The 27,538-nt window shown below is 42.2% G+C and overlaps 1 protein-coding gene across 2 annotated transcripts; it reads right to left on the bottom strand.

Annotated features, from left to right (window-relative positions):
* Window positions 1-1,479: 1,479 nt before the first annotated feature.
* per1b (period circadian clock 1b) lies at window positions 1,480-25,611 on the bottom strand. Of its 2 annotated transcripts, none has more exons than XM_007551321.2 (20): window positions 25,440-25,611; window positions 16,454-17,234; window positions 14,747-15,000; window positions 13,768-13,889; window positions 13,420-13,621; window positions 13,143-13,337; window positions 12,669-12,747; window positions 11,327-11,433; window positions 10,928-11,081; window positions 10,558-10,831; window positions 10,324-10,432; window positions 10,065-10,224; window positions 9,845-9,963; window positions 9,518-9,664; window positions 7,140-7,538; window positions 5,851-6,638; window positions 5,569-5,755; window positions 2,878-3,091; window positions 2,471-2,621; window positions 1,480-2,380 (listed from the first exon to the last, which is right to left on the bottom strand). In XM_007551321.2, the coding sequence occupies exons 2-20, from the start codon at window positions 16,846-16,848 to the stop codon at window positions 2,105-2,107; spliced, it is 4,332 nt and encodes a 1,443-aa protein (XP_007551383.1). In that variant the 5' UTR covers window positions 16,849-17,234; window positions 25,440-25,611; the 3' UTR covers window positions 1,480-2,104. The 2 variants fall into 2 exon arrangements, with proteins under 2 accessions (XP_007551383.1, XP_007551384.1); XM_007551322.2 differs by lacking the exon at window positions 25,440-25,611 and adding an exon at window positions 21,104-21,359.
* Between the last annotated feature and the right edge of the window lie 1,927 nt (window positions 25,612-27,538).

The raw sequence follows: 27,538 nt of genomic DNA on the forward strand, positions 1-27,538 counted from the left end.
CTTTAGGCTGCCTGGACATGAAAGCACCGTTTAAGTCAGAACTATTCCCAAAAGTAAATTGTATTTAAGCTTCGGGAATAGTTGTGTACTTAGTGCTGAACATTTTACATATTGTTTTACAAGACCTATGTTTAGCTTTTAAGGCTAGTTAGCTTAATTTCTTACTCTTTTCACGCTAGGAAAGTTAGCATGTTGACTTTAGCTTTTTTTTTTTTTTTTACTCTGCTGCTTTGTGAAAGCTGCAAAGGCATGAAAATAGCTTTCATTTTCATCTGGCCAAGAAAAAAAAAAGAACAAAACATAAACGTTTCAGCATGTAGCATGTCAGATGCCGTCTGATAGCCTTTTCACTCTAGAAAGGTTGGCTTTGTTTTGTATGACAGCAGCAAGCACAAGTTTAGACTAAAGCTGACGAGCCAAGGAAAGCATAGCATATATGAAGGTTGATCACGGTGTTTAAATTCCTTCGCGCATTGTTAGAAACCAGGGTATGAAATTGTTAAAGTGCAGGAGAGAATGCTAAATAGCCAGCCTCAAATAAGAAAGAAGTAGTTTGTAAATGTAGGCCTACTGGGCCACGGATCAAAAAGCACAAGCAAATTTGGAACAGGAAGAAAGTTTCTAATTAGAAACGCTTTCAGCTAATTTATTAACGCCTCCTCTCTCATAACTGGTTCGACACACAATAAAAATCATTATTGCCATCACTGTAATAAAGGGTTTCAGTGAAGTCAACTTTCCCACATTGTTTGTCTGAACGAGGACGTGCCTTTGTCTTTTTTAGGCTGCGGTGAACACTTTGGGTGGAAACCGCAGTTTGAATAGAAGGAGGCTGCGGCCGGGTTTGGAAAAAGCAGCTGCCCTCATCTGCTCTCTGCCTCCAGCTCCTTCTGGACACATCTGTGTACCCAGGGCCAACTGTTGCAAAACACCCACTGACAAAAATAGTGTCAAAGGACATAAAACTAACAGCTGGAGAAAAGAAAAAAATCAAACATCTAAAAGGATCATGTTTTAATGACATTTGAAGGTGTTTTTTTTTTTATTGTTTTCATTTTGTACAAAGAACTTCACAAAATGTTTTAAGAAACTGCTGCAGATGCCACTGACACCATGAAGAGTAGAACATCACATGACCAGAACAGTGCCACAGAGAGACAGAGAAAGAGAGAAGAAGCGAGTGTGTGTGTGTGTGGGGGGGTGAGGGGGAACAGGGGAAAACTGTCAGGGTGTTTACGAAGAAAAACGCTGATCTCTTTGAAAAGCTACTTAAAGCCACGAGAGAGCACTGCTAACACATAAACTGAAACGTGACCACCACTCGGAGGAATACTGTCCGTCACAGCAGCATTATTCGTCGTCCACATGAAATCTTGAACTGTAGAGTCAGTTAAAGTGCCAGTCAGTTTTCTGGTGATTGCCACTGTGCCACAACGAGGGGCAGCTCAAACAAAAGTGCTTGACTTCTGGGTTAAAAACTTTTTTTTTTCTTTTTTACAGCAATTCTTACAACATGATTTATTCATGTCTTTGTCTTCTGTAGCTATAGCTGTAGGGGCTTAAAGTACAAAAATATACACAAAGTAAAAAATAAAAAAAAGCAGTGTTCCTAGAAACATTCAATATGAAGAACTGTAACAGAGGAGACGTCCCTCTGTCTTAAGCTTCGACTCTGTAATGTGGCTCATCAGTTTTTATTTCTAACACATTTACCCTCAGTCATCTATAAACTTTACAGCTTAAATAAATATGTATACAGGAACAAAGAGAACAACAAAAAAAACCCCCCCAAAAAAACAGGAAAGAAGGAATTAGAAGTCACTCTCTAAAACTGAGTGGGAGTATCTGGTGGTTTTCAAGGCCTTTCTCCTGCAGTCATATACAACATGCCGGATGCTGTGTGATCACAGTCAGATATTTAGATCAGTTCGGTCTGACCAGTCCAGCAGTAAATGGCAGTGTTGTGGATTAATATGCACCTCACCATCCCAAAAGAGCGTGCAACGTGGAGCTCTACATGTCCTGGAAGATGCGCATTTCTTTTTCTGTTTCTTCTGCAGATCAGCAGAAACGTGATAAAACTCAAGCGCTTCTCATTTAGATTTTAAGTCTCTTCTTTGTCTTTCACAGTTTCTGCTGCCAGTCTCTCCTTCTCTTCGGTATTTTCTTCCGCCTTGGCGTCTTTCCTCTGCTGTGCCTCGTCCTCCTCGTATTCGTCTTCCACCTGGACGTCGTCCATGGCCGCCTCGGCGAGAGCCTTCCCGTCCTTGCCACTGCACTCCTGGGTTTTCAGCACGGTGCACAGCTCCATCTCGTGGATCTCCACGTCGAACGGCGTGGCGGGAGGCACCGAGGGGGGACACTTGCACCCCGTGCAGCCCTGAAACCACAAAGAGACGCACGTTTAATTTACATTCCTGTGGGTGCGCGCGCTCTCGCTGGGGACGCGGGCGGCGCCGGGGGAGCTTACGGAGATGTTGATAGCCCGCGGCAGGCGTCCCGTACGGATCCAGGGGTGGACCTGGCTCAGCTCCTTCTTCTGCTCGTCTGTGAAGCGAGGCTGGTGTTTCTGCAGGTTCCTCAGAGCTTCGCGGTCCTCCTGCAGCACCTTCTCCATGTTTCTGTTCATAACAGGACAGGGAGAGGATTATTTGTTCACTTATTCATTTTAAAAGTGATATTTGTTGTCCCTCAACAGGCAATATTTTACAAGTACGTAGATGCAGCAAAAGTTGAATGATGCAGTAGCATAAAAGTGCCTACGTTTCCAAAAAAAACAACTGTTTTTCTATCATATAGTAGTGAAAAGACGTACTAAAACAAAACACGAGAATCAGCTAAAACATGAGACAACTGAGTGGGGAAGTCACATGGTACCTGACGGGCAGCTGGTACGTCATCATGACCTTGTCGTCGGTGTTTGCCATCAGCAGCCAGATGGGGTCCTGCAGCACACACTTGATGAACTGATCCTCCCCGCTGTCTCCTCCAGCGCTGCTACCGCCCCCTGCTGGCTGCTTACGGGAGTGGTCATTCTCAGAGGAGTCGATGCTGCCAAAGTACTTGCTGGTGTGGGTGCCCTGGCTGCTGCCTGATTGGGTGGGGAGAGGGGCAATGAAAAACAAACAAACAGTTGAAGTTAAATGTTACCGAGTCAGTTGAGGAGTTCGCAACATCTACGAGTTGGGTCAGTGACACCAACTTTTTCCAAAACGATTTTGGTGGACAATTTCTCATAAGCAAATTGAGATTTCAACCGAGATTATGCAACATTTTATTTGGGTGAGCCCAGAAAATTCTGCGTGGCTACATGACTCAAACTACGAGCAGCAGGAAAGTAAGAATACACGCAATCTTTAGGCCTCCGTCCTAAAACTGCTACTCTACGTACGCCGCCCTTTCATAATTCCACGTCACACGCTGCACATGTCTGATTTCCTCTCCAGAGATGAAGACATGTGCTTTGCTTCTTTGTTTGCAGACATAAAGAGATTTTGCACCACAGCTACATAATCAGACGTGACGATCAAAGCGATGCCGAAACCGCGGACTCAGCTTCGACAAATAGTGAAACTAAACCAGTCATCTGCGAAGTACATGAAAGGAAATGCGTTTGATTTGGTGTTCCAGAAAACCTGAATCAATAACAGAGAAGAAAGTACCGAGTACAGGAAAGTGACAGAAGCGATCTGCTTTGAAAGGTCAGAACTGACAGGGTGGGCGGGGAGAAGTGCTTATGAGAGGAAAACCAGCTGCTTTTCAGCCTTTATCCGTTTTCTCTAACATGTTTGCTTGATCCGACAAACTGATCTCTTAAAGCTGAAATTAATACAAAGCTGCTTTTCTCATTGTTTGTGCAAGAATTATGCACAGCTGATAAAGTCTATTGCTTAAACTCATGCAGGAATGAGACAAAGAAAATGCACAAACTTTCATTTCCAGCCATCTTTATGTTGCGTTTTTCTACTTCCACGTCGAACCGAGGCCGTTTGAGTTTTTAGGTGTTTTTCAATTTCTCTGCTCCTGGAAATAAATTGCTGGAATGCCCATTACTGGGAAAATTGGAAGCTATGAATATTTTTGCTAATCGTAGAGCGATTGACTTCAAATAGTTGGAAATTATCTTATAAACCATCCAAGATTGTCCCCCTCCCTACTAGGTGACCAATGAATGGAAATTCAAATGGTAATTTTCTGGTCAGTGAACACACCGTATGGCAAAAATACTCTTTGAGATGGACAGACTCCGAAGTTTGCAATTTTTAAGTGCAGAAATGCATCAAAGAGCACAAAAAGAAAACACTTTTATTTTTTTAAACCAAGACATATCGGCTTTTCATTCATTCTCCCTTTGAACATGGAGACTTTCTGTAGATGACAAAAAGGCTGAATGAAGACCAGCAAAGTTGTTTTGTTATATTTTTTGGAGCTTTAACGCTCTCTCACAGAAAATGTTGGATTTAGGGATGTCTGCAGCATTTTGGAGGCTTTAAAAGTTACCATAAGGATCTAGAGGCTGCAAACTACACTCATCAGTGCTAATGAAGCTAATCACTAACCACATTTTAACACGTCAAGCCTGTTTTAACAGTAAAACCCTGTTTCATGACTCAATCCCTCTCACACTGTGTGATGACGTCTCTACTCCTGACATAAATAATCAATGACTCGCATTGAGAAGGTTAGGAGTGATTGATAATTAACCTATTCAATCTTCATCCTTCAGATGAAAGCATAACGCTTTTTTTTTTTTATTTTTAGCTCAAAAAGTAGAACAACCTTGTTTAGTAAAATCTAAAACTGAGAAAATGATCAAGGTTCACAATGATGAATGTGAGGTGGTGTTTAACCGAATCGAGGCCGAGGATCATTAAACAAAAATGATAAGTCGAATAAAAATAAATAGTTTAGAAATAACATAACCAGACAAAACCAGATTCAAGGCCTCGAAAATGAAAAAATACAAGAAAAAAGCTACTCTGCTCCTTTTTCACTAGTTTATGTAATGTTCTTATGACAATCACAGAATAAGAGTAAATAAAGAAATTATTTATCAGAGATGAACATTTTGAGCTCAAGAGTACTTTACCAATCCTCAGTAAGGCACCACCTTTTTGCATCCATCATCCAGATAAGAACATGTCGAGGATTCAGAGTCAAGCTGAACGTTCTGTGACCCTGAACACTTCACCTTTAAACTCGGTAATCATTTAACTCGTTTAACCAAAACGGTGACAGCTCAATGATTCGGTCTACATGCAGAGCCTTGCAGAAGTGTTCCCACTCCGTGAACATTTTGGCATTTCAAAAACCAGAAAATTTCAAACGTATTTGTGTTCAGACCCTAAATAAAATCCAATGGAACCCAACGGCTTTTTGGAATCACCTGGTAGTTACTTCATAGAGTTTATTTTGGAAAAAAAAAAGAAAAAAAAAAAAAGGGAAAACCAATTGTGTTGGTTTGCTTCCAAAAACTGCTAGCAGTGAATTTTGTGGTTGTAAAGTGACACAATGTGGAAAAATGAAAATGTTCGTAAGGTGTGGTATCTTTTGGACCAATCTACTCACTGGTGCCGCTGGTTCCTGAGGAGCTGCAGCCGTTGGAGCCGGAGCCTGATCCTGAGGACCGCGTGCCCGAGGACCCTGAACCGGAGCCGGCTGAGCCGGTGCCTGAGCGAGAGTCTTCCTGCAGCAGGAGGTCCAGCAGGTCACTGGAAGTGGACATCGCATCCTGGTTGGACTCAACAGCTTCAACCTGAACAGAAGAGAAAACATTTTGTACCATCTAAAAGATGTTTCTCAAAGCTGAGGTGAAAATTATTGGGTTATGGAGCAGCAGAAACCGCCTACGTTCTCATTCTCCTTGGATGGATCGTCAGAGCTCCTCTGATTGGCTGAACTTTGCCCCCCGGCTGCTGCGCTCTGCACAGAGGGCGGGGCTTGCTGCAACGCTGCCAAAGCAGTGGCGACTTCTAACCGGTTGATCGGCGTCTCCTCCAGCTGCAACAGGTTGAGAGGGGAGGAGCATCTTGACTGGAAGAGGGGAGACTCCGCCCCCTCCCGGTCAGCGGGGGTCTGCGTGAAGGACTGTGGGGTGCTGCTGCGGGACGGGGCGCAGGTGCCCGCCATGGGCACAGAGTTGGAGAAGGAGGGGACGGGGACGGGAGCAGGGTGCGGGGGCACCCCGGTGAAAGAGTAGTTGGGGTTGTAGAAATGCCCCGGGGCGGCGCTGGGCTGAGACATGGGGAGCCCCATCTGGGGGAACATGTAGTTGGGCAAAACAAACGCCATCATGGGAGGTACCATCTGGGTGGAGGGGAACCGCGTCGGATCGGGTACGGGAAAAGGCTGGGGCATCTGTGGGTAGATGGGGTACATTGGGAGCATACCAGTGGGGAAGGGAGCGGCGGGGATGCTGGCCTGGGAGCCCACCGAGGGCCACGAGGGGGAGTTTGTGGGGGGCCCAAGGGGCACGTTTAGAGGAACGGGGGCTGCGTTCACTCGAGGGTCCTGTCGGTTCACAGGCAGCGAGCTGAGTTGGTCCGACGACTCCTGGTGCTTCAGTCTCTTACCACCGCGGCCTCGGCGGTGAGCGGTGCCGCCTCCGGCTGCTGGGTAATCACGGGAGCAGCGAACACCTGAGCAAAAACAAAACAAAAGCAAAAAATTGTATGAGCATTTCCTAACCCACAGAGAAAAGAAAACACACATTTCCTCTTCATACTGTTGTGAAACGCTGCCTCTTTAGTTCACACAAACTGAAATTGTTCATGAACAGCATCCAGCAAGAGCATCAAAATCTCATTTCAAAATGTTTTAACATTTTCCAACAAAAAGTCATGATGCTGCCACTACCATGCTTCTCTGTTAAGATTGATAATTGGGATAACACAAAAATACACCAAAAGAAAAACATGCATCTTGCATCTTAAAGGAAGCTGGTTGTACTGGATTTCATTTTGGGCTGTCAACTTTATGGGGACAGAATACAAATGTGTGCCACACCTTTCAGATTTCTATTTGTATCACAGAAAACTATACATTATGTGCTACTTTGTTTTGGTCTATCACAATAAAATCCTGATAAATCACATTCAAGTTTGTGGCTTAAATCCGAAAGAGTGACGTTCACATCTTACCTCGTGGCAGCGCAGCAGGGGCGTGGGCGCGCACGTTCAGAGACGCAGTCTGATCGAGGACCCGCAGCTTGCTCAGATCGCTGAAGCGGTCGAGGAACGCCTGCTCCTCCTGCTGGGTGTGGGCCGACAGCACCTCCTTGGTCAGGCCCAGCCGGCTGGGAGCACCGCCCCCTCCTGCCGCCCCGCCTCCCACGCTGCCGCTCCGCCAGCTGTCTCTCTCCGGCTGACTTGCCTGAGGCTGAGGAGGCGGCGGAGGAAGGTGAGAGGGGGCTACAGTTGTACTAATGGGGGCGGTCAGAGCAACTGGAGTCGAGCTGGTGGTAGCTGGAGGCTTTGGGGTGGTAGCCAGAGGGGGGGCGACTAGGGTTGGAGTTGTGGGAGCCTCTTCCATAACGATGTCTGAGACGGGGGGACAAGGAATGGCGAGATGTTAAAAACCAAATGGCTTTTACGCTGAAACAACATTACATAATATAATGCACAAACAGATATATGCATACATGTCTGATCAAATAAAACAGAAAAAATATGCATCAGGGTTTCCCCCATTGTACTATAAGCCTGGTGGACCACCAGGCTTTACTTGTGCCTCCACCAGGCTGTAAGCATTGCTTATTTATTTAAGTCTTTTTAAAATGTTTGCATTTTTTTAAGACTTTGTAGTTGGTGTTCAGGTATTTATCTTCCAGTCTTTCAATAACTCATAATTATCAAGTCATATTTTCAAATTTCCTGTCATTTTTAAACTCAAAAAGCTGCTGGATGAATGACTGGCCCAGCACCCAACCACCGGGCTTAGCAAGTTTTCTGGGGGAAACCTTGTGTATGATTTTCAAAAATACTTAGAAAAGACAGTTTCACTGTCTTGAGAAACAAAGCAGGGGAGAAAACAGCAACACATTTAAAATTAAACAATAGTTTTCTTTCACTCAGTATGATAGAGGCATCAAACTTCTGTAACTCAGTGATCTGAACAGCAAAATCTGCAATTTTGCATAAAATAATTCCAAAGATCTGGACTAGCTCCTGATTTTTTTTTTTTTTTTTGCAAAACTTGATTAGCCTGATTTGAAACATCTGTGCATTACCGTTGTCAAATTCTGCTTGGTTTTGGAAGACGGTAAACGTCCAACACTGCACTTTCAGGAAATGGCCAGACGTTAGGATGGCTTAAATCATGCAAGAACATTTGTAAATTAAACACAAATTGCTCCAAAGTTGCAAAAAGAATGTTTCCAAATGTTCTTGCAAGATTTGGTCGAAACAAGTCCTTCCTCGACACCATTTTACATGGGCACTGTCGTTTCTCGGACTTCCACCTGAGACCGTGCAATGAAAATAAAGCTTGATTTTACACTACAAGGAGGATCGATCTGACACTAAAGTGAGAGTTAAAATCTGCAAATCTGACGGATCAAGTGGGTTCCTGCCCACTCCTCATGAAGGACCTTTTGGATCTAAGCTGTTGATTTTCAAAAGTGGAATAATTATACAACTATTAACTTTAATCATTTCTAAAGTTCATAATTGGCTGTGCACCATGCTGAAAGCTAGGGTTGTGCAAGAAAAATCATTTTTCTGAACTTTACCAATTCTGACAAAGTAGTGGTTACATGCTCAGGATTTCACCAGAACACAGTAGATGTCTGGCAAAAAGCATGCGGTCAAGAATTTTAGACTTATTCTTTGAACTAATATTGGTGTCTTTATATGGCACTTAATAAAGCTGTATTGGGTTGGGAATTTAAGGCTGTATGTATAATTTTGAGCCTGCATGGATTACCAAAAAAAAATCTCCAATACAGTTGTAATGTCTTTAAAAATCGCTAAAGTTGTTCGCTGAATAAAAAGAGCAGTTCAAAATAAACAAAAAAGTCCCAAAAAGTAATGACCAAATCATTTCTGTGATAAGAACTGAAATTTGTGTAAACTGCTTATTAGCACCGTGTGAATAAAGGCCAAACATTAAATATTAAATAATTAGCAGAAGATTCAAATTGCTTTTTGCTTAAAACAACAATTTTCAGTTAAAAGTGATGGAGAGATTGCCATTGCAGTTAAATATTTTAATGCATTAAGAAATTTAAAAGTATCAACCACAACTACAAGATTTTCAATCCTCTAGCTTTACCAAGGCAATAATTAGACTGTGAAAAAAACATCTTGATGTACAAAAACTCCTAATCTAACCTGAAACACTGAGGACAAAGAAATTGACACTTATTTTAAACTTCCAAATTAGCAAAAATGTTCTTTCTTATTGTCTACTGCAGACCAAGGTTAAGGAAAAGTTAAGAAAGAGGAAAGAAAAGATCTTTGAGGTCCGTGGCATTCTCCTTTAGGAACCTGCGGAGAGTGAGAGTGATAACAGTGCCCACCTGACTCCGGAGGTTTCTTGTCTCCTACATGGACGATGGTGCTGCTGAAGCTACACTGAGACGTAACTGAGGCTACACTCTCTGCCTTCGAAGCCATGGTCAGGGGAGGCAGAGGAGGTGGTTCACTTACGAGGTTAACTGAACCACCTGAAGAGAAACCAGTGTTGAAGTTCAGATGCACAGAGACATTGAGAGCCAGATTTGTTAGCAACTCAGGACATGAGACACGCTCACATTTCTGTTTCAGACTGCAGATGTGGATAATTGAATGCATTCTGCTACTAGTCACCTTTAGGTAATAAGTGGAAGATGTCGGAGTTTGGTTACCTTTGTTGTTGCCGGTGGCGTCCAGCTGTTTGTCGTCGTCGGACGTGGATGAGGTGGTGTAGGAGGAGGAGCCGCACTTCCTTTTCACTGTGTTGGGAATGTTACAGCTCTCCAGATATCTGCGCAGGACGAGTACAGGATGAGTGACGGACATTGCGTAAAAAAAAAAAAAAAAAGGAGAGAGAGAAGAGGAAAGCTGTTTTTGAGCCTGCACACAAACCTGATGATGCTGTCCAGACAGTTGATCTGCTGGTAGGAGTAACTGGTCGAGGGCTCCTTCTGCAGAAGAGCCGCAGGGACCAAGGAGCTGGGCGGCTGAGTCATGTCCGCTATCAAGTCTCTGATTGGATCGCTGTTTATGGTTCTTACCCCTGCTGCACCTGGACAAACGTCGAGAGGAACAGAAACGTATGTTCCCCCTGCTCCATCATCATCAACATTCTTGGATCGTTCATCAGCCAGGTGTGCTTTTGCGTTACCTGCGCTGGCGTTTCTTCTGGGTAATGGACGGTTGCGGGACTCGATGAACACCTGCTGGCCGTTGGTCTTGACCATGTGGACGTCCTTGCAGATTTGCTGGAACGTCATCTTAAAAAAAAACAAAACAAAGAAAAACAACCCTCAAACATGTAAACTTGAGTTAATAATAACAGGATATAACAGTTTTATTGCCTGTGCTTGCTTTTAGAAAGCAACGGCGTCTCAAGACTCACAGGTTTGTGCGAAGCCACGGCGGCGACTTCGTCCATGGCGGGGCCGTTGCTGTCGCTGGACGAGGCGGCCGAGGCACTGGGGTGCTGCTGGTGGGAACGGCGGGACCCCCGGGAGCCGCTGGACCCCAGTGAGCTGTAGCCCTGAGAGCTGCCGCTGTGGACCGGCTGGACAAGCAGCCGGTGGATCTGCTCGCTCAGCTGGACGATGTCGGGCGTGGTGACTCGATTCTCACCGCCCATCCCCTGGGTGAACACGTCCTCGTTCAGCGGGCTCCTGTAAGCGAGAGAGACAGAAGTGTGATACTTCTGCTTTGTTTCAAAGGTAACACAAGTTTATACTTTTTTTTCTTCTTTTTTTTTAACCGCTTACGTTCTGACTTTGTGACGTCCGACAACAAACGCCACCTTTCTACTCCAAGGGTTGACGAAGGAGGACCAGCTGGTGTCGATGGTGACGTATTCTCCACTGCGGGCGCACATCCGCAGGGGCGAGTAGTCGAACGGCTGTCCTGCAAACTGAAAGACTGAAAGCGAACCGCGGGACAAGTTTAGACGGAGTTTAAAACAAGCATGAAAGGCTGGTTAGACGCATTCACAAGGAAAAAGTACTGAAGCATCACAAATGCAGCCTGATATCGACAACTGTGTTCAGGCTGCATCTACAGTAGGTAAAGTACTTTTATAAGAGCAAAAAAACAAAAAATGTCTGCATAATAATTGATCAAGATCACAAAAACTAGCAAAATAGAAGAGACTCAAACAGCCTCACTTTTCTCATGAATGGCCACCATCATTGGCCTGTCCTCTGGGTGGATGTAGAGCAGGATGGGGGTTCCCACCATATCCTGGGGCAGGTAGCCTAAAAGCGGTACTGCCCTGAAAGCACACAATCAGATCATGAGAACAAATGGTTTTTATTTCACCAAACACTTTGAACAGTTGTGTGATATTTTATTTTATGTTTTGACTAAAGTCCCAGATCGGGTTTGAGTCCCAGATAGGGACAGGGGTGCGGGTGTCGTCCCCCTTGGTTGAAAAGGGGTGTGGGTTTTTAATCTTTTTTTTTTTCTCAAAATCTCTTTTTCTTTCTTACCATTTATTCAATATCACATGCTGTTTTCTTTTAATTATGTAAAGCACTTTGAAATGCCTTGCAGCTGAAATGTGCCATACAAATAAAATTTGATTGATTGATTGATTGATTGATTATGTCTGAATTTGTAAAAGTTGCAATAAAACCACAGGAGTGACGATCAGTATCAACCTGAGGTCCTCATCAATATTCTAGTTTTTGCGGGTGATTTTGTTGTGATCTGAGTTACTGTAGCAAACAGTTTTTCATTCTTTACGTCGACGTTCCCAGTGGAAACGCCACTGTCGGCTTGCGTCGTGTACCGTTCTGCTCAGAAAACTCATGTAGCAGCTGAAACACTCATCATTAAATTTTAAAACATTGAAAAAAAATGAGCTAAATATGAACCAGGAGAACAACTTTTTCTGTAAGTTTTGTCCAAACGTGATTAACTGTAACTGCACAGAAATAGGTTAGTGCTGAATAATCAACAAGTCATAAAAGCAACTAGTGAAAGCTTAGCCCCTCAGCCAACTGTTAGCTGGAGTAAAAGTATATTGAAGACTGTATGTTTCAAATCAGAAATATGTTTAGAAAACAAATGAGAAAGCAAAGTTTTTTTTAACCTTATGTTGGATCAACATATTAAGGTTATCCTTCAGAAAATGTAGTTGCCGAAAATAAAAGCAGACACTGAAAAGTCAAGACCATGTTTTAAAGTGAAGGATTTAAAAGCAATACTATGAAATTTTAAGCATACACAGGACTTGCCGAATCTCCTGGTTTCAAGTGTAAACTTACTAAGATGGCTATCTTCGCAAAAAAACAAATCCTGATAAGGACATCCCCAGTGTATGGGTATATTAGTAAAACACATCAATGCTGGGGAAGTAAACAAGAAGTTATTGAGATAAAACCATATCTGCGACTGAACTGACTGAAAGCTTGAAGTCTATTAGTTGATATCACAATGCTTTGGCGGGCTGAAAACACTGCCGGCACACAGCAGCACAACAGTAACCACAACGAGGTCACTGACCTCTCGTCGACTTCCTGGAAGAGGCAGCTGGGAGAGTGACTGGTGGTGAAGATCCTCTTGTCTGGAGGGATACGAGGAGCTGAAAGGACCAGAGAGAAAAGATTAATAATTCCCCCTCTCTGCATGAATTTATGTAAAAAGGCTAATTTCTGCAGCACACATGCAGTCGGTTTCTGTGCATGTAATCCATATTCAGAGGAATATGGCGCTCCAGAGCTAAATAGTGACACACAGCCTGTCCATCTCTGTCATTCTCCCGTCCTCTACAGACATCAGGAAGACACGTAGACGCTGTGTACTGAAACGCTGAAAGTGCAGTGTTTGCTTTGTGTTTACATAAACTTTGCACCTGCCTGAGTCCTAAAACCAGACTCCCTCATTTTGTTTTGACTGTAAACTGTTTGGTCTTCCTCTGAATCCCTGCACCTACATGTGTTTATCATTATTAAGCCTTGTTAACACCATAATACAGACCTTCGTATCCGGAGTGGACCCTCTCGGCGATGAGCAGGCAACAGGGCTGCGGTTCTGCAGCGTCCGAGTCTCTGAGGGTGAGCTGGTAGGGCGTCAGGCGGAACGGGTGGTAGCGCATCTCGCCCCCCTGCGCCCGGTCGGCGCTGATCCGGCAGAACATGGACTTCTCCTGGGTGCAGTCGACGGGAGGAGAAGCTGCGAGGAGGGCAGAGTCAGTCAGTCAGTGCGGGATTACAATCCTGACTTCGAGGATTTTTAGGGCTCGACATGAACGAACCTGAGCCAATGCAGGAGGCCCAAGACGGCAGGCGGCAGGGCGCCGTGCTGCTGTAGAAGGTGCTGACGTCCTGCGGGGCCAGGAGCTCCGAGAACATGATTCCCTGGAGACACTCGGGCTTGCAGCGCAGCAGGGCCGAACACTGAGGGGACACGTACACGACCTTCCCCGACAGGAACGACACGGCCATAGAGCACGTGTCCTGGACAACAGAGAGCAGGACTTCAGCAAGAAAAACTAGTATAGCAGATTCATAGAGCGCAGTAGGTGAAAGTGAAAATATTCGAGGCCAAATGTTTTCTTCGGTCAAGAACTCATAACAGAAATAAATAGTGAGTGTGAACTCACTGTGTTCTTCAGGGTGTATTCTGAAGTGATGTTGTCGAGCTCCTCTATTGTGAAGGTCGACAAGTCCAGACTGCAGCCATGACACTCCTCCACACTCCACTGGTGGTAGTACTCTTTGTTGGCTGGAAAACACAAGAATTTATTACAATCTCTGGGAAAAAATTTGTTGAAATCTTTTCATTGCAGTAAAATGATCTCACAATGTCAGATTAAGATCTGAAGACTGAGGCAATCAACGGAGAAGACTGAGTTTGGGTTTCCATCTGAATCTCATGGTTCGTGACATCACAGCTTCTAACAGCCCATAGCACCACAGATCCTCCGCTGTACTTTACAGTAGGCATGAGGTGATTTTCCAGATGCTGGTCATCTGTTTCATACCACATCAATCTCACTCTCATCTAACCTGAGCACACGGTTCCAGTTAAAGTATCAGCGTAGTTCAACAAACTGCACATATTTATGCTTCAGACGGAAACTACCTTTTGTTGACATGCTTTCAAAACCTTTTCAAACTCATTTAGTGAAACGTCACTCATTGGTGCAGTTGTCTAAAAACTAGATTAGGTCTATCATATTTTAAAAACTTTAATACATGCAAATAACTAGATTCCTTGCTCATCTGGTGACTGATTAAGATCATCATCCCTCTTTAAATAGAAACTTTTCTTGTCTAAAGTGTAATTTTGAAAAAGCCTTATTGACATTTTCTTCTTTCTTGCTACAATAACTGTAAAAATTCTATCATTTCCCCCCCCCCACAAAAAAAATATGGATATTACATCTTTTTATTCAAAGTGCAGCAGAAACTGAGTGTATTTTGATGCTTTCTACACATATTAACCTGTAAATCTGGAAAAGCGGCTGTAGCTGAGCTCGCATCATGATTGTCGCAACTACCATTTAAATGTTCCGGTCTTAAAAAAAAAAAAAAAAAAAAAAAAAAAAAAAGTCAACCCAACAAAAGCAGCTGGCTCACCTCGAACCTGCCTGACACACTGCAGGGCGTATTTGAGCGCGCTCAGGGTGCTGGAGTGGCCCTTGGCTTTGCGCTCAGTGGGAAGGCGGAGCTTCAGCTCCTTGATGGCCTTCATTAGTTCCTTCTGCGTCTGCAGCCTAGCCGACTGGTCGCTGCTCCAGCCGGAGGTGGAGCGGGGGTCGTGCTCTGAGCTGTTGGACAGCAGGCTGTAGGCCAGAGAGCCGTTGGGAGGCGACAGACTCTGGAAGTTGGAGCTGGGTGATGAAGACAGATTTGGAAAATTAAATTGAGCAGTACGTTTTTTTTTTCTTTTTCTTTTTTACAAAAATGTAAAGTGTCTTTTAAAGACGTCATGTTAAACATCTACACATTTAGTCATGCAACTACAGCAATATTTTGTTTTTATTAGAATTTTATTCGACTGATCAACACAAAGAGTGAAAATTATGTGCTTTTAAAACATTTTTTGACAAATATAAATAGGAAAAGTGTGGGTTGCATTTCTCTTCAGCCCGTCTGAGTCAGCCATTTGTTGAACCACATTTTTGCTGCTGATATTTTGGTGTATCCGTCTTTACCAGCAGAAAACAAATCTCCACAGCATGATACTGCCACTACCATGTTTCACTGTTAGCATGGTGTGTCCAGGGTGATTTACATTACTAGTTTCATGACACACACAGAGTCTTATCATGTAGTCAGTTTTAGTTTAATAGATTTTATTTGCAGTTATCAGAGTAAGGTGGGCTGAATACAAATGCACACCACACTTTTAAGATTTTCTTCGCAAAACCATATAAACACACGTATCCTTTTTCTTTCACTTTGGTCTATGTATATATATATATATATATATATATATATATATATATATATATATATATATAACTTCCTATATTCTTTTGGCATTATTTTTTCTGAATGTGTGAGATCTTGGCCCACAAGGCAGAAAGTGTGCGCAAAAACGTGCATCAGATGAGTTCGACGAAGAACGGATGTAGATTTCTTGGAATTGACTGATAAGCACCATTCAGGTTTCAAATGCCGATATCTGTGGAGAAACGGTTCTCACTTCTAAAAACAGTACTCTGCGGTTTTTATGTCACTTTGAGGAAGACAAATTTTAGTGTAGAGAAAGGCAATATTGTAAGGAAGTTTTAGAAGAATTTTTGAGGTTTTAAATCATGTCATCTCACATCGTCCAATCAGAATTGATTGTTTACTCAGCTGCTAAGCATGCTTTAATTAGATGTGCATGAGATGTTGTGTCTTGATGCAAATGCTTGCAAAAAGTAGGTTGGTTAGAGATGTAAGATAACTTCATCTGCAAAAGCAATTCATCATTTGAGCACAAAGCATTCATCCAGTAGGATTTGATCATATAAACCCTGCCACCCTGTCCTAAACAAATCCTGAAATAACACAATGTTGAGGTTGGTCCTGGATTTATTAGTGAATTAAAGGTCTATTTCACTGTTTTTGTTGACATTTTCTTTAAATCCAAACACATTTAGTCAGTTCAGATCTATACAACTGACAAATCTGGACTGGATACTGGACTGGTTATCAGGCTGTATTATCCATCCTGATCCACAGCTATGAAGGAGACATTTCTATCAAAGTATGTGTTTGCATGTGAAGGGCTTGAAGGACTCATCTAAAGACTTAGAAGAGCACCTGAAGTATCAGAAGAGACAGTTCTCCTACCTCTTGTTGCTGTCTGTGGTTTCCAGATTCATACCGGAGTCCTTCCCGTTGGACGAGCTGTGACTGTGGGAGCTGGGCGCCGACTGGTGTCCGCACGAGGTCCCTCCGTCCCTCGCCCTCCTACCCACGCTTTCCCTCTCCCCCGAGTCGTTCCCGCTGGAGACGCCGTCCATGTCGTCCGAGTGCGGCCCTCTCTGGTCTCCGGACAGGCTCCCGGACCCTGCTCTGGAGGCCCCGCCCTGTTCCTGGCCGGGGACGTTGAAAAGGGAGCGGCCGCAGGTGCTTTTCTGCTCATTTCCTTCTAGTGTCTCTGCCTCCCGGTCCTCGCTGCAGGCCCCCGCCGCTCGCCCCCGACCGCTGCTGCTGGGCACAGACGTGGAGCTGTCATAACTCATACTAGTGTAGAATGAGGTTGTAAAGCTCAGCTGGAGCTACTCAAATTTAAGTGGGACTACTATTTAAACACAAGTGAATCATAGTTGTCGACTTAGAGAAAAAAACACGACAGTTTAAAAAACAAAAAGTGATTTTCCTTTTGGTGGCTTCAAGCCCTCTTTGAGGGCAGAAAAGCTTGAAGTGTCATTCAACGCCGCGCAGACAACAGATGAATTTCTTGTTATGAAACAGCCCTGGCGTGGATCCTCGAACAGATGGGATGAGCGATGGAGTCAGAGTGGGAAGATGAAAAAAAAAACAGCTCTTGGTGAGAGCAAAAAAAAGGAAAAAAACATTTGCTGCACTCCTGTAGAGAGGCGAGTCGCTCCAGCCGCTTAAAGGCCACCTGAAACAAAACAGAGAAGGTGCTCACAAAATGGTAGGGAAAGTCTGGAAAAAAAACAAAAAAACAGACAAAAAAACATCCCATAATATCAGCTCATCGCGTCCCCCCCTCTCCAAGGTAAAACTCCAACATGGCCTTGAAATGGGTGCTCCACTCCGCTCTGCTCTGGCTGCTTGTTAGAGAGTGTGGGTGTTGTTTTGCTCCAGCTGATGGGCTTTTTTGCACAGATTAGCCAGAAATAAAAACGGAGAAAGACAATAATCTTCAGCTCCCGTTTGAATGGTGCAACTGCATACGCACTCATGCCGAATTTAGCAAAAAAAGTACACAGTCAGTCGTCACAGCACAGTCCCCTTTTGCCCAGAAGACGATCAAAATAAACTTTACGTCAAGCGCGGGAAATAACGCTGGACGTCGGAGAGCTTTCATTCATTAGGGCTTTAATTGGGGTAGTGCCTCTACATGCCTACAAATAGCTGCCACCTACGCAAGTAGGAGTCTGGTTCTATTTATTGGCCAGCAGGTAATCCTATAAGAGTTACAGGCCGCCGTCAATCCTTTCAATTTTATACACCTGGCTGCTCCAATAGAAGCTTCCGAAACTCCCCTGCTGGCCACTGACAGGTGTGCAGAGATGCTTTGCTGCGGCATTGGTGTGTAAAAACGTCCTCCCTTCCCCTCCCCATCCACCCCCAGCGTGGCAGCTCAGACAAAAAAGCTCTCTGCCCTGACGCAGAAACCAGATTATAAGAAGGTAACAGGTGTGGACAGCCAGTGACGACCGCGGCTCATAAATATATCCCAAATCAAGGTGATTGAGTTGCATTAGTTCAGTAGTTCTCGGTGCACTGGGTGGCCTTCATTAAATTGCTAAATAGCATTATGTTTAGTCAGATGGATGATGCACGCTCTGCACATGGCACAGTGTGTGAGCCGCGGCCGAACTGGGCGGGAGGAGGAGAAATAAGCAGGACGGCTGAGATGCGAGCTGGCGTCCGTGCACAGAAGAAGAAGATTCACAAGAAAGGTGGTGATGATAAAGGGTTAATGCTCCTTTTCTGAGATTACAACTACAATCTTCAATACACCTCACCTTTAAAACACCCCCATCACATTGACACATGCAGCACATGTTAAAAGGGTCAGAATGGTCTAGTCAAAGTACAGGAAATTTGGCAAGACCTAAAAATTAAAGATCATGTGTATCATTTTCCTTCACACAGGTGAAGGAAAATGATACACATGATCTTTCATTTTTAGTTTACAGACCGCTTTTAGTTTACAATTACAGACCGCTTTGTGTTGGCTGGATATGACATTTGGAAAAGTGAAAAAGCATGGATGCTCTTTGGGGATGAAACGATTAATTGTGATTAATCGCGATGAATCAATTATTGAAACAATCGTCAACTAATTTAGTAAATCGATCAATTGTTAACTGGAGTGTACAGACTCTTAAAAAAGGACAGTTGCTGAAAGAACAGCACTGCAAGAGCAGTAATTAACCCAAAAACTGTACAAAAATATATCTATTTTCCATTTAAGATAAAATAAAAAATAAAAAATTTTTTATCTCAACTCTCTAAATGGCTAAATCAGTTTTAGCTTCAGCTCTTTGCAGGAGTCGGTTCCGGGTGTAAATCAGGGAGCTAACATGACATAAGATGTGTTTGATCTATAGGAGTAAAACGCACATAAACACTGGGAGAAGTGTAAAACTATACACTGGTAACTCTGCGGGACGAGATCTAAATTTATGTCCGCCCTCTCCTCTTCTGTGGAACCGGTCTCCGATTATGCAAGTTACTGTCTATGTTGGCGTGGGAAGGAGCACTGCTTTGTGCTCTTGCAACACTGTTTTTTTCATAAAAAAAAAAAAAAAAGATTGACACTTCAGCTAAGTACTGCACTTGATCTACACTGTTCAACAGGTTATGTGAGGAGACAAACCAGCTGGACCAACATCCATAGCTCAATGTGAACAACTGAATAAAAGTTCCCTTTCAGGTTTTCATTATTTTACTCTGTCAAAAAGCAGGTCGATGCTCTTATATTACCTCCTTTCTGCACAATGTAAAACTACAACTCATGGACTCGCAGCCCTCGTGTTTACAGATGTGTACACTCTGAACTGATGAGCTTCACAGCATTTAAGGTACTGAAGAAGTCAATTCCATATTTCCTCCTGATTTTCTCCAACTCAAATCAGTCGAGCATGTTTTGGCTTCGAAATGAGACGCAGCCATCCGTTTCCAAGGTAGCAGCTACAAAAAACCTCACATACTTACCAGGCATGAGCCAGTTACTGGAATCAAGGTTAGCAAGCTTTTAAAAACAACTTAATTTTCCTGTCTGTTCCCACAGGTTTCCCCATGTTTCAGGAAAACGTGCGATTGGGATACAGTAGAAGAAAGTTGCAACGATGATAATTTGAATCAAGTCACTTTTTCTGACTAGATCATTTAAAAACAGTTCTCGACAGCTCCAATATCGCAAAACTCCATGAAGCAAGAATAATTGTTTATTCTCAGCTATAAAAAAAACCAAACTAATTAGACCTCATACCAGTCCACTATATGGGATCGCTAGCAATGAAGGAGAACAACTCCTCCAGAAGTTGCCAAAGCTCTGCTCCAACAGTTGGCCAAAAAATCTGCTCATCTCAAACAAACAAGATTATAAACAGACAAGGAAACGACTGTTGAGACGATAGTTATAATATAATAAACAGCAAACGGTCCGTGTATAATAAAGAGCCTCGACTTGAAGTTGCAAAACTCAGAACATGAAGCCAGACGTGGGAGAACAGAACATGAAAATAATGTGGTCTTAACAATTTATAATGCAAGTTGGAGCAACTCTCTGCTGTTAGCTGGAGACCAAGGACAAGCAGCTATATTTGGGCATGCACAGACTGGACCTGGAGGCCGCACTTTGAGCTGAAGCAACAACAAATCTGAGAAACAAAAACAGAATGTTCAGAGCTCGTTACATGACATTATTTGCTTGTTTTGTCAACCTTTCCCCGGATGATTATTTGTCGCATGACTGGTACAGCGAGTGACCAACATTTAAAACTAAAAAAATTAATATATCCTTTCGTATTTATCGTCTCTTAATGTTGCTTGTCGATTCTTTCCTTAAATTCCAACTACAAAATATTGATTATGAATAAAGACTGTCTTAATAGAGGTGACCACTGCCCCCACACCTGGATCTGCTTGGTGGCACAAATGAACAGAAATACAAATTATTTTATTATAGACATAGATAAGATATGGGCTGGTTACCAAGAAACAGCACTTTTTTAAAATTATTTTACCGTAGTGGTTTTTTCAACTGCACAGTGCTGATCAGCTGGCTGATAGAAGGCTGTTACACTTTTCCTCTCACCAAGAAAAAAGAAAAGACAAATTCAGGTGTTTTACAAATAAAGAACTGCCACCAATCAAAATAAATACACCCAGGGGTTGTTTAATTTGCATTTTCTCTGGGTCTATGACTAAAGATGAACATTGCAATACCTGAACTAGTCAATGTGCTTTAGGAACAGTTCCTCCATTTAAAAAAAACAAAAAACAAAAACAGATCACATCATACATTTTTGATATGTTTAAATACTGATATCATACTCCGAGAATCTCACAAAAGAGTTATAGGAGCAAAGAAGAGGCTGCATCATTAACTGTTCGGATTATTCATTAATTTAAAAAAACAATAACCTTTATAGCCCACTTTGCATTCACTGTTTGTATGCAACAGTAAAATAAAGACCTAATCTGTAGGATTCTGTCATAATCAAACAGCAGCAATTCATGAGCAATCAATGCAAGACACACAGCAGTAATTGCTTGTACCAAAACAATCACCTGAAGTAAACCCCGGTGTAACGTGAGAATACTTCCCGCTGCAGATTACGCATTGACAGCAGAAAGATGCGGTCCGTGCGTGAACAAGTGTGAAACTCCAGGAAACAAACGCTCCTATCTACGGATCCAAGCGGCGCCCCAAAACCCCGCAACAGCACAAATATATTAGAAAATAAAAAGAAGAAGAGACGTCGCGTTGTTATTTCGCTCGGCTCTCTGCGCAACTGACGCGCGCACCTCAGCAGCTGGATCCAAGCTATTCTGCCTTGCGTACACACACACGAGCACGTGTCCGCGGCGGTGTTTTCCGCGAGCCTCGCGGAGTGCTGATTGGTCGGCTGGCTAGACCAATGAGAGAGCGCGCTGTGCTGAGAAGGGATGAAGGAAGACGGCGTGCCAGACACCAGGCTCAGCTGCGACCAGAGGCGTGTGTGTGTGTGTGTGTGTGTGATCTGCAGCACACTGAACTGAATCTAGATCAGCGTTAAATGACACAAAACCCCACATCATGAGGGAAAAAAAATGTGGAGATAAAATGGAGGAGTTAAAATGTGTTTTTTTTATTTTATTTTTTTTACTATATATTCTCAGATCACACATATTCTTGTCCAGATAATAATAATTAATCAACATTAAAGAGAGCTCTGACAAATAAAATGGGTTCAAGAAGATCAACTCTTCTTTACGGCTATAATTATTCATGCCATTTCTCAGTTGTTGTGGCTTGATTTAGAGGAAACCTGAGTCACGTTGGCTGGTTGGTTATCCCCCAACAAGTTGTAAAATGAGTGTCAGTGGGTGGCTGACGGCTCATCTACCAGGCCACATACGGCAGCGTGTCATTATGCATCAAGACATCTATCTACATTGTCTGCACATTTCTCAGACAAGTGGAAAGTCTACAGTCATCTGCTACATATGGGGATGCAACAAAATAAGAATCTATAATAATGAATAAGATCTTTATGAACCCAAGATGAGCAGAAAAGCGATGTGACAGTTCGATACTGTAACCTTTCCTGGTGCTGATAGTAAAATTACATCAGCAGCAGGCATGGATCAGTGTGACATTTCCACAGTATGATAATCTTGGCTAAAAATACCTCCGCATCATTTTATCCATATGAAATCTATTGTTTGTTCATCTGCTAAAATATAAAACATATTACTTATGTTACTTATGTCATCTGGAAAGTTTAATCAGCGTAATGTGGTTTTCGCAAACTGCCAAATGTATTTTTCTCAAAAGAGCAGAAATAGAGCCCATTTTGTAGCCAGCTAACTGCGAAGAGCAGCAACAATTAGGGCAGAGGTTTCTGTGTTATTTTATTCTGCAAATTGACTGAGAAAACTCCAGCAGTTTCTCTAGAATCTCATTTAAAAGGACTTCAAAACTGGGATGACAAGACATTATAATGGGTTAAAACTGCATTGCTGCAACACGTTGGACTGTACATGATGGCTGTTTTACTTGTGAGCTGCGGTATTTCTCGCCGATTCGATGTTTCTTGAGAGCAGCGTGGAGAAGCTGGAGAGGGAGAGTGTGGCGTTACTCCATTCTGCGGGGGTTCCTGCCGGACTGGTGCCCCTCCTGCTGCCGCCCCCAACCAACTAAAATGCAATTATCAGAATTTTTTTTCCCAGCAGAAAGCAGATAACCTAGTCTTACACTACCCAGCAGCAAGCCAGGGAAACCTACTCCACTCCACATGTATATAAATAATAGCAAATTTGTTCAAGATACAGCTGACATATAAGATATACTTTATTTTCTAGACATTGGGCGCCCTGCCCTTTTTTGACACTGCCCTGGGTATCTGCCCATATCAAGCACCACTACTGACTCCCGTCAGTCCAGCACTTCCCTCTTCCAGTTCAGTCAAATGAGTTTAAATGGTGTGAATGAAGAGCTTAAAGGTCTTCAAAAAGAGTTAACCTTCGTTCTTGTAATTGGCCTTTGCTTCATCAGCAAAACCTGAATAGGATTTGTAAACATTTAAACTCAAAATCCTATTACATTAAAAATGTTTTTTTTTAATTTAAAAAAAAAAAAAGTCAACCTTTAAAGCGAACTGTCTCTTTTAAACCCTGTAACATCCTGAGTCTCTGTTAAATATTAAGTTTCTCCTTCATTTAAGCTATTTTAAAGTTACCCAGCTCCCACATGACTACATGATCACATAACTAGATCCAAAGTATATTTAACAACACCATCAGTTTATTAAGAAAAGGCTATTCTCCCAGTAACACTCTGATCCACATACACCCCTAGTAAAATAAAGCAGCCAAACAGGCCTAATGCACTACAAGTATGTTGACATCTTTGCAACGTAGATGTTATCCCAACGCTGGGTGTCACAGGTCAGGTCACACAAACATGACAGAAACTTAATCACCTTTGGCACCTTAAAGAAAGACTGGTTGTCCACTTTCCTGCAGCCCTCCACCCTTCTGAGAACACACAACGCACACGCACCTTCCCTTACCAACTATCACTCTGTGTCTTTTCTTAGCATTGTTCACCAGGCAACAGAGATTTATTAGAAGATAGTTTAATTTCCCCAGCCATTAAAGAAGTAAGTACAGGCATCTAGCAGACTGACAAGAGAGAGATTTCTCACCCTGCGAAGACTCAGTGAGATTGAAATCTCGTGAACTGTTTGAATGTAAAGAGTCGCAGGTCCACACGTGCCTAAATAGTTCAAAATGTAGAAAACGCCGCCTCTGCCAACGCCCTTACCACCCCACAGCGGGTTTGCTGGTTTGGCCAGACTTGTTTACAAGCAAGCTGGACGTGCCATCTTGAAACTGTGCAGTCACGATCACGTAGAGGATGGTGTTTTTAATCTCTTGCCTACAGAGGCATTTGCACATAATTAAAAAAAAAAAAAAAACTAACAAAAAACAGTACAGGTGCATCTGTGCACACTCAAGCCCTTCTCTCAAAGCTTCATGAGTTACAGACAATGAGTAAAAAAATAAAAAATACAATTGCTGCAAAAGCTGGGCTTATAAAACTACAAAAAGAGAAATTTATGGATGCTGCAGATGTAGCTTGTTGATGATAGAGGAAAGATACAGAAATTGCTGCAAAGAGCATGTTTAGGAAAAATCTTTTTCGTTTTGGGAGAGAGCGATACACCAAATCAATCAGAGAAATGTGCATTTGTCTTTAGACATTTTATTTAGAAAATCTGAGTAAATATCAACATCTGATAAAAGAAAAGCAAGAGAGAAGAAGGAAGAAGAAGAAGTTGACACATACAAATTCTCCTTTTATATCTCATCAGTCACATACAAGGTGCCTTCCACCCATCTCTCTCCTGTAGGGAGTTTCTCTACGTTTTTCCCATCTCTGGTTAACTGGTACCTGTGTCCCTAAATCAAAAATGGTTCAAAGGAGTATCGGTTGGAAAGAAAAGAAAAAAAAAACATCTTCACTGAAACCTCTGTTATCAGTTCCATAAGTATAACACTTGCTCAAAAACCTTCATTATCAGTTCATTCTTCCCAGTAAATAAGCTAAATAAGTTTTATTTTCTAAGGAAACTAACAGTCACAACAATATGAACAACAAGTGCAACAACCTGCAGACAGCTCTAAATACAAAAGACTCACCCCTACGTTAGAGGCTACCCTATGCTTGGTCTAAATTATAAAAATTATGGCTATTTTCAGTGGTGTAATAAACCAATTAAAAGCTGACATGGCATATGTTAGCTGGCCTAATTATTTATTTAAAGCTCTAATGTTTTCCCAAAAAATTTCCAAACTAAAATTCTCAAACGTTCACTCCACATTCTGTACATGGAGCCTTTGATTGACTTCTAAGACAGAAAGAACCTGTGATGAGCCATTGATGAGTCTGTATATCTGAATGCCTGTTTTAGATTGGCAGCCACAATAATTGACAAAACATCTTAGTTAGCATGAATCTGACATAGATGCATATTTTACATGCCTGCTACTTCATAGGTGCAATGTATCCATAAATCAAAAAGGAAAAACGAAAACAATGGACAAAAACATGAAGGAGCGGTACTATTTTCTAAGCCTAACTACTACGTTAGTATTAACACTGGTTAGTTGGCAGGAGTTCAAAGCACTGATATCTTCTGAATCACATCGGTTTGTGTGTCTATGGTTTGTGTAATAGTGCAAAACCTATGTGTAAACTGACCCTTTATTGGAATGCGTGTAGAACTATGAAGATATTTCACAGCTAACTATAGCATTGAGCTGTTTGTCAGCAGCTTAGGGCTATGACAGCTAGCATGCTAGCAAAAAAAAAAAAGCAACGGTTAAAGTAAGCTAATGAAATCCCAAGCAAGCTTACCTTATCTCTTTTCAAACGTAGCCACAGTTGTTATGATACCTCCCCGTAAATGACACAAACTTTTTCCAAGAAAAAACAGAAATCCAGTCAATATCGAGTAAATTCGCGTTGTCGCCCTATGTTGGCTCTGCATACACATCCAAGCTCTCCGCGAATGTAGTTTACACGCACGGATACACGTGTGGCAGTTCATGCCTTGGCAAGTGATGTCGAAACAGCCGCACTGATTGGACAGGAGGAGACAGTAACCCCGCCCAAAACACACCCTTCTGTTTTTTGATTGGTCTGGATGGGCGGGGCTATCGGCACGAGGCTCCGCGGTCACGTTGCTCTGTGACTGGAACTGCAGTAAATTTCCAAACAACAGTGGAAACACGAGAGGACTGACCTCCTACCTTAGGAAGAGTTTACCGTAATACAAACCATAGCCTGGAACAGAAATATGAAGAAGACAACAGCAATACTACTGATACTACTACTACAACTACTGCTAAAATAACAACAACAACAACAACAACAATAATAATAATAATAATAATAATAATAATAAGAGGAGGAAGAAGAAGAAGAAGGAGAAGAAGAAGAGCAACTACAATAACAATACAGACTATTAAAATAAATTTACTCATTTGCACACCCCTTGCATTGAGTACACTATTTCAAGAAAAAGAAGAACAGGAATTTAAAAAAGGACTAAGAGGAAATATTCTTTCTTTTTAAATCTGAATAAAGCTCAATCTGTATGGAAAACATTTGAAAAAATGAGCTGCATGTATTGTAAAATCTAATCATTGGCTGATTGGCTATATAATCCATGTATCACAAGTTGCAATTAAAGCTGTCCTTTTTATGTTAGGCAGCTGGAAAACTTTGAACAATGTTGTTTATTTATTTCGATGGCAATATTTTAAACCTTTTGCTTTTATTATTGTTCAAAATATAATTTTTATGTTAGCAAAATATTTGTTGAAAAAGAAATATAAAGGGTGTTTAGACTTTTTAGTGTTGTTATTATTATTGATAACTGTTGAAAAACTTCATATCAACCTTGGATCTTTTTATTGTATTTTACTTTTTAGCCTTAGTGTGTAATAATTTACTCTTTAACCATTTATTCCTTTTAGAAATATTTTATTTTACATTTTGAATCTTTTTTATGGAGTTACTCAGCCAAAAAAAATCAACAGCTTATTTCAATGTCATTAACTATTTTAACATCGCTGAATGGAAGAATCATTAATATCTTGCTGCAGACTAAGTAATCCTTCCATCAGAGCTGAGAACCACGAAGCGCTAATTACGATGCGGCTTTGCTTCCTTATTACGGCTGCGCCAAAGCTCCGGCATGCACATCTCAACGTGCTCCCATCATGACATCATGTGGCCCCCGCCCCTTACACGCCCTCATTCACCCATACACTTGGCCAATGGGAGGTTACTGAGACGCTGTAAACAGAGCAGATGTAGGACATTGAAAATGACCAAAAAAAAAAAAACATTCTCATGTGCATAAACATTCAGGGTTTTTTGTGTGTGACTCTTTAAATAGATATGTGTAAAGATTAACTAGTACTTTAAGTATGATATTTCGAATTAACCTCTGACACAGTAAAAACCTGAAACCTTTTCAGACGTGCTAATTTTCCTCTGAGGAGAAATGCCTTACTCTTATTTGGCAAGTGGAAGTTCGCACGTAGCTTCTTCAAGGTGACAGGTGTCTTAGGATTGAGATTCTAGGTTCAAGGTGATGTAGAAATGATTCAGTTTGTTTTGCTCCCCCCCCCCCCCCTTTAGACATCTTTGTGTTCTTTTTGCTGTAAATATGAGGTCATGGGTTATATTCTTGGATAACCCATGACTTGCGACTGAAACTGGAAAGTGCATTTTTCTCCAGGATAGCTTGATATCTTGCCAAAAAGCATGGTTTCCTGAACCAAAACAAAACACAGGAAACCCTCCGTGTTTCAGAAATGCCATGGTGTTCTTCTCCTTGAAAGCTCCATTTTCTTTTTTCTAGAGCTGATGTGTCTTCTTCGCCAATTAGCTTCAGTTTTATCTCATCGGTCCAAAGAATGTCCTTCGGAAGCTGTTGTGGAGTA

This window comes from Poecilia formosa, unplaced genomic scaffold (genome assembly GCF_000485575.1).
Source record: "Poecilia formosa unplaced genomic scaffold, Poecilia_formosa-5.1.2 Scaffold41, whole genome shotgun sequence".
Lineage (NCBI taxonomy): Eukaryota > Metazoa > Chordata > Actinopteri > Cyprinodontiformes > Poeciliidae > Poecilia > Poecilia formosa.

Coding starts and splice junctions, on each gene's coding strand:
- per1b (XM_007551321.2), bottom strand. CDS start 16,848: ATGAGTTATGACAGCTCCACGTCTGTGCCCAGCAGCAGCGGTCGGGGG. Junction 12,748..13,142: donor GGTCCACTCCGGATACGAAG/GTCTGTATTATG, acceptor TGGTCCTTTCAG/CTCCTCGTATCCCTCCAGAC. Junction 9,665..9,844: donor CGCCACCGGCAACAACAAAG/GTAACCAAACTC, acceptor GTTTCTCTTCAG/GTGGTTCAGTTAACCTCGTA.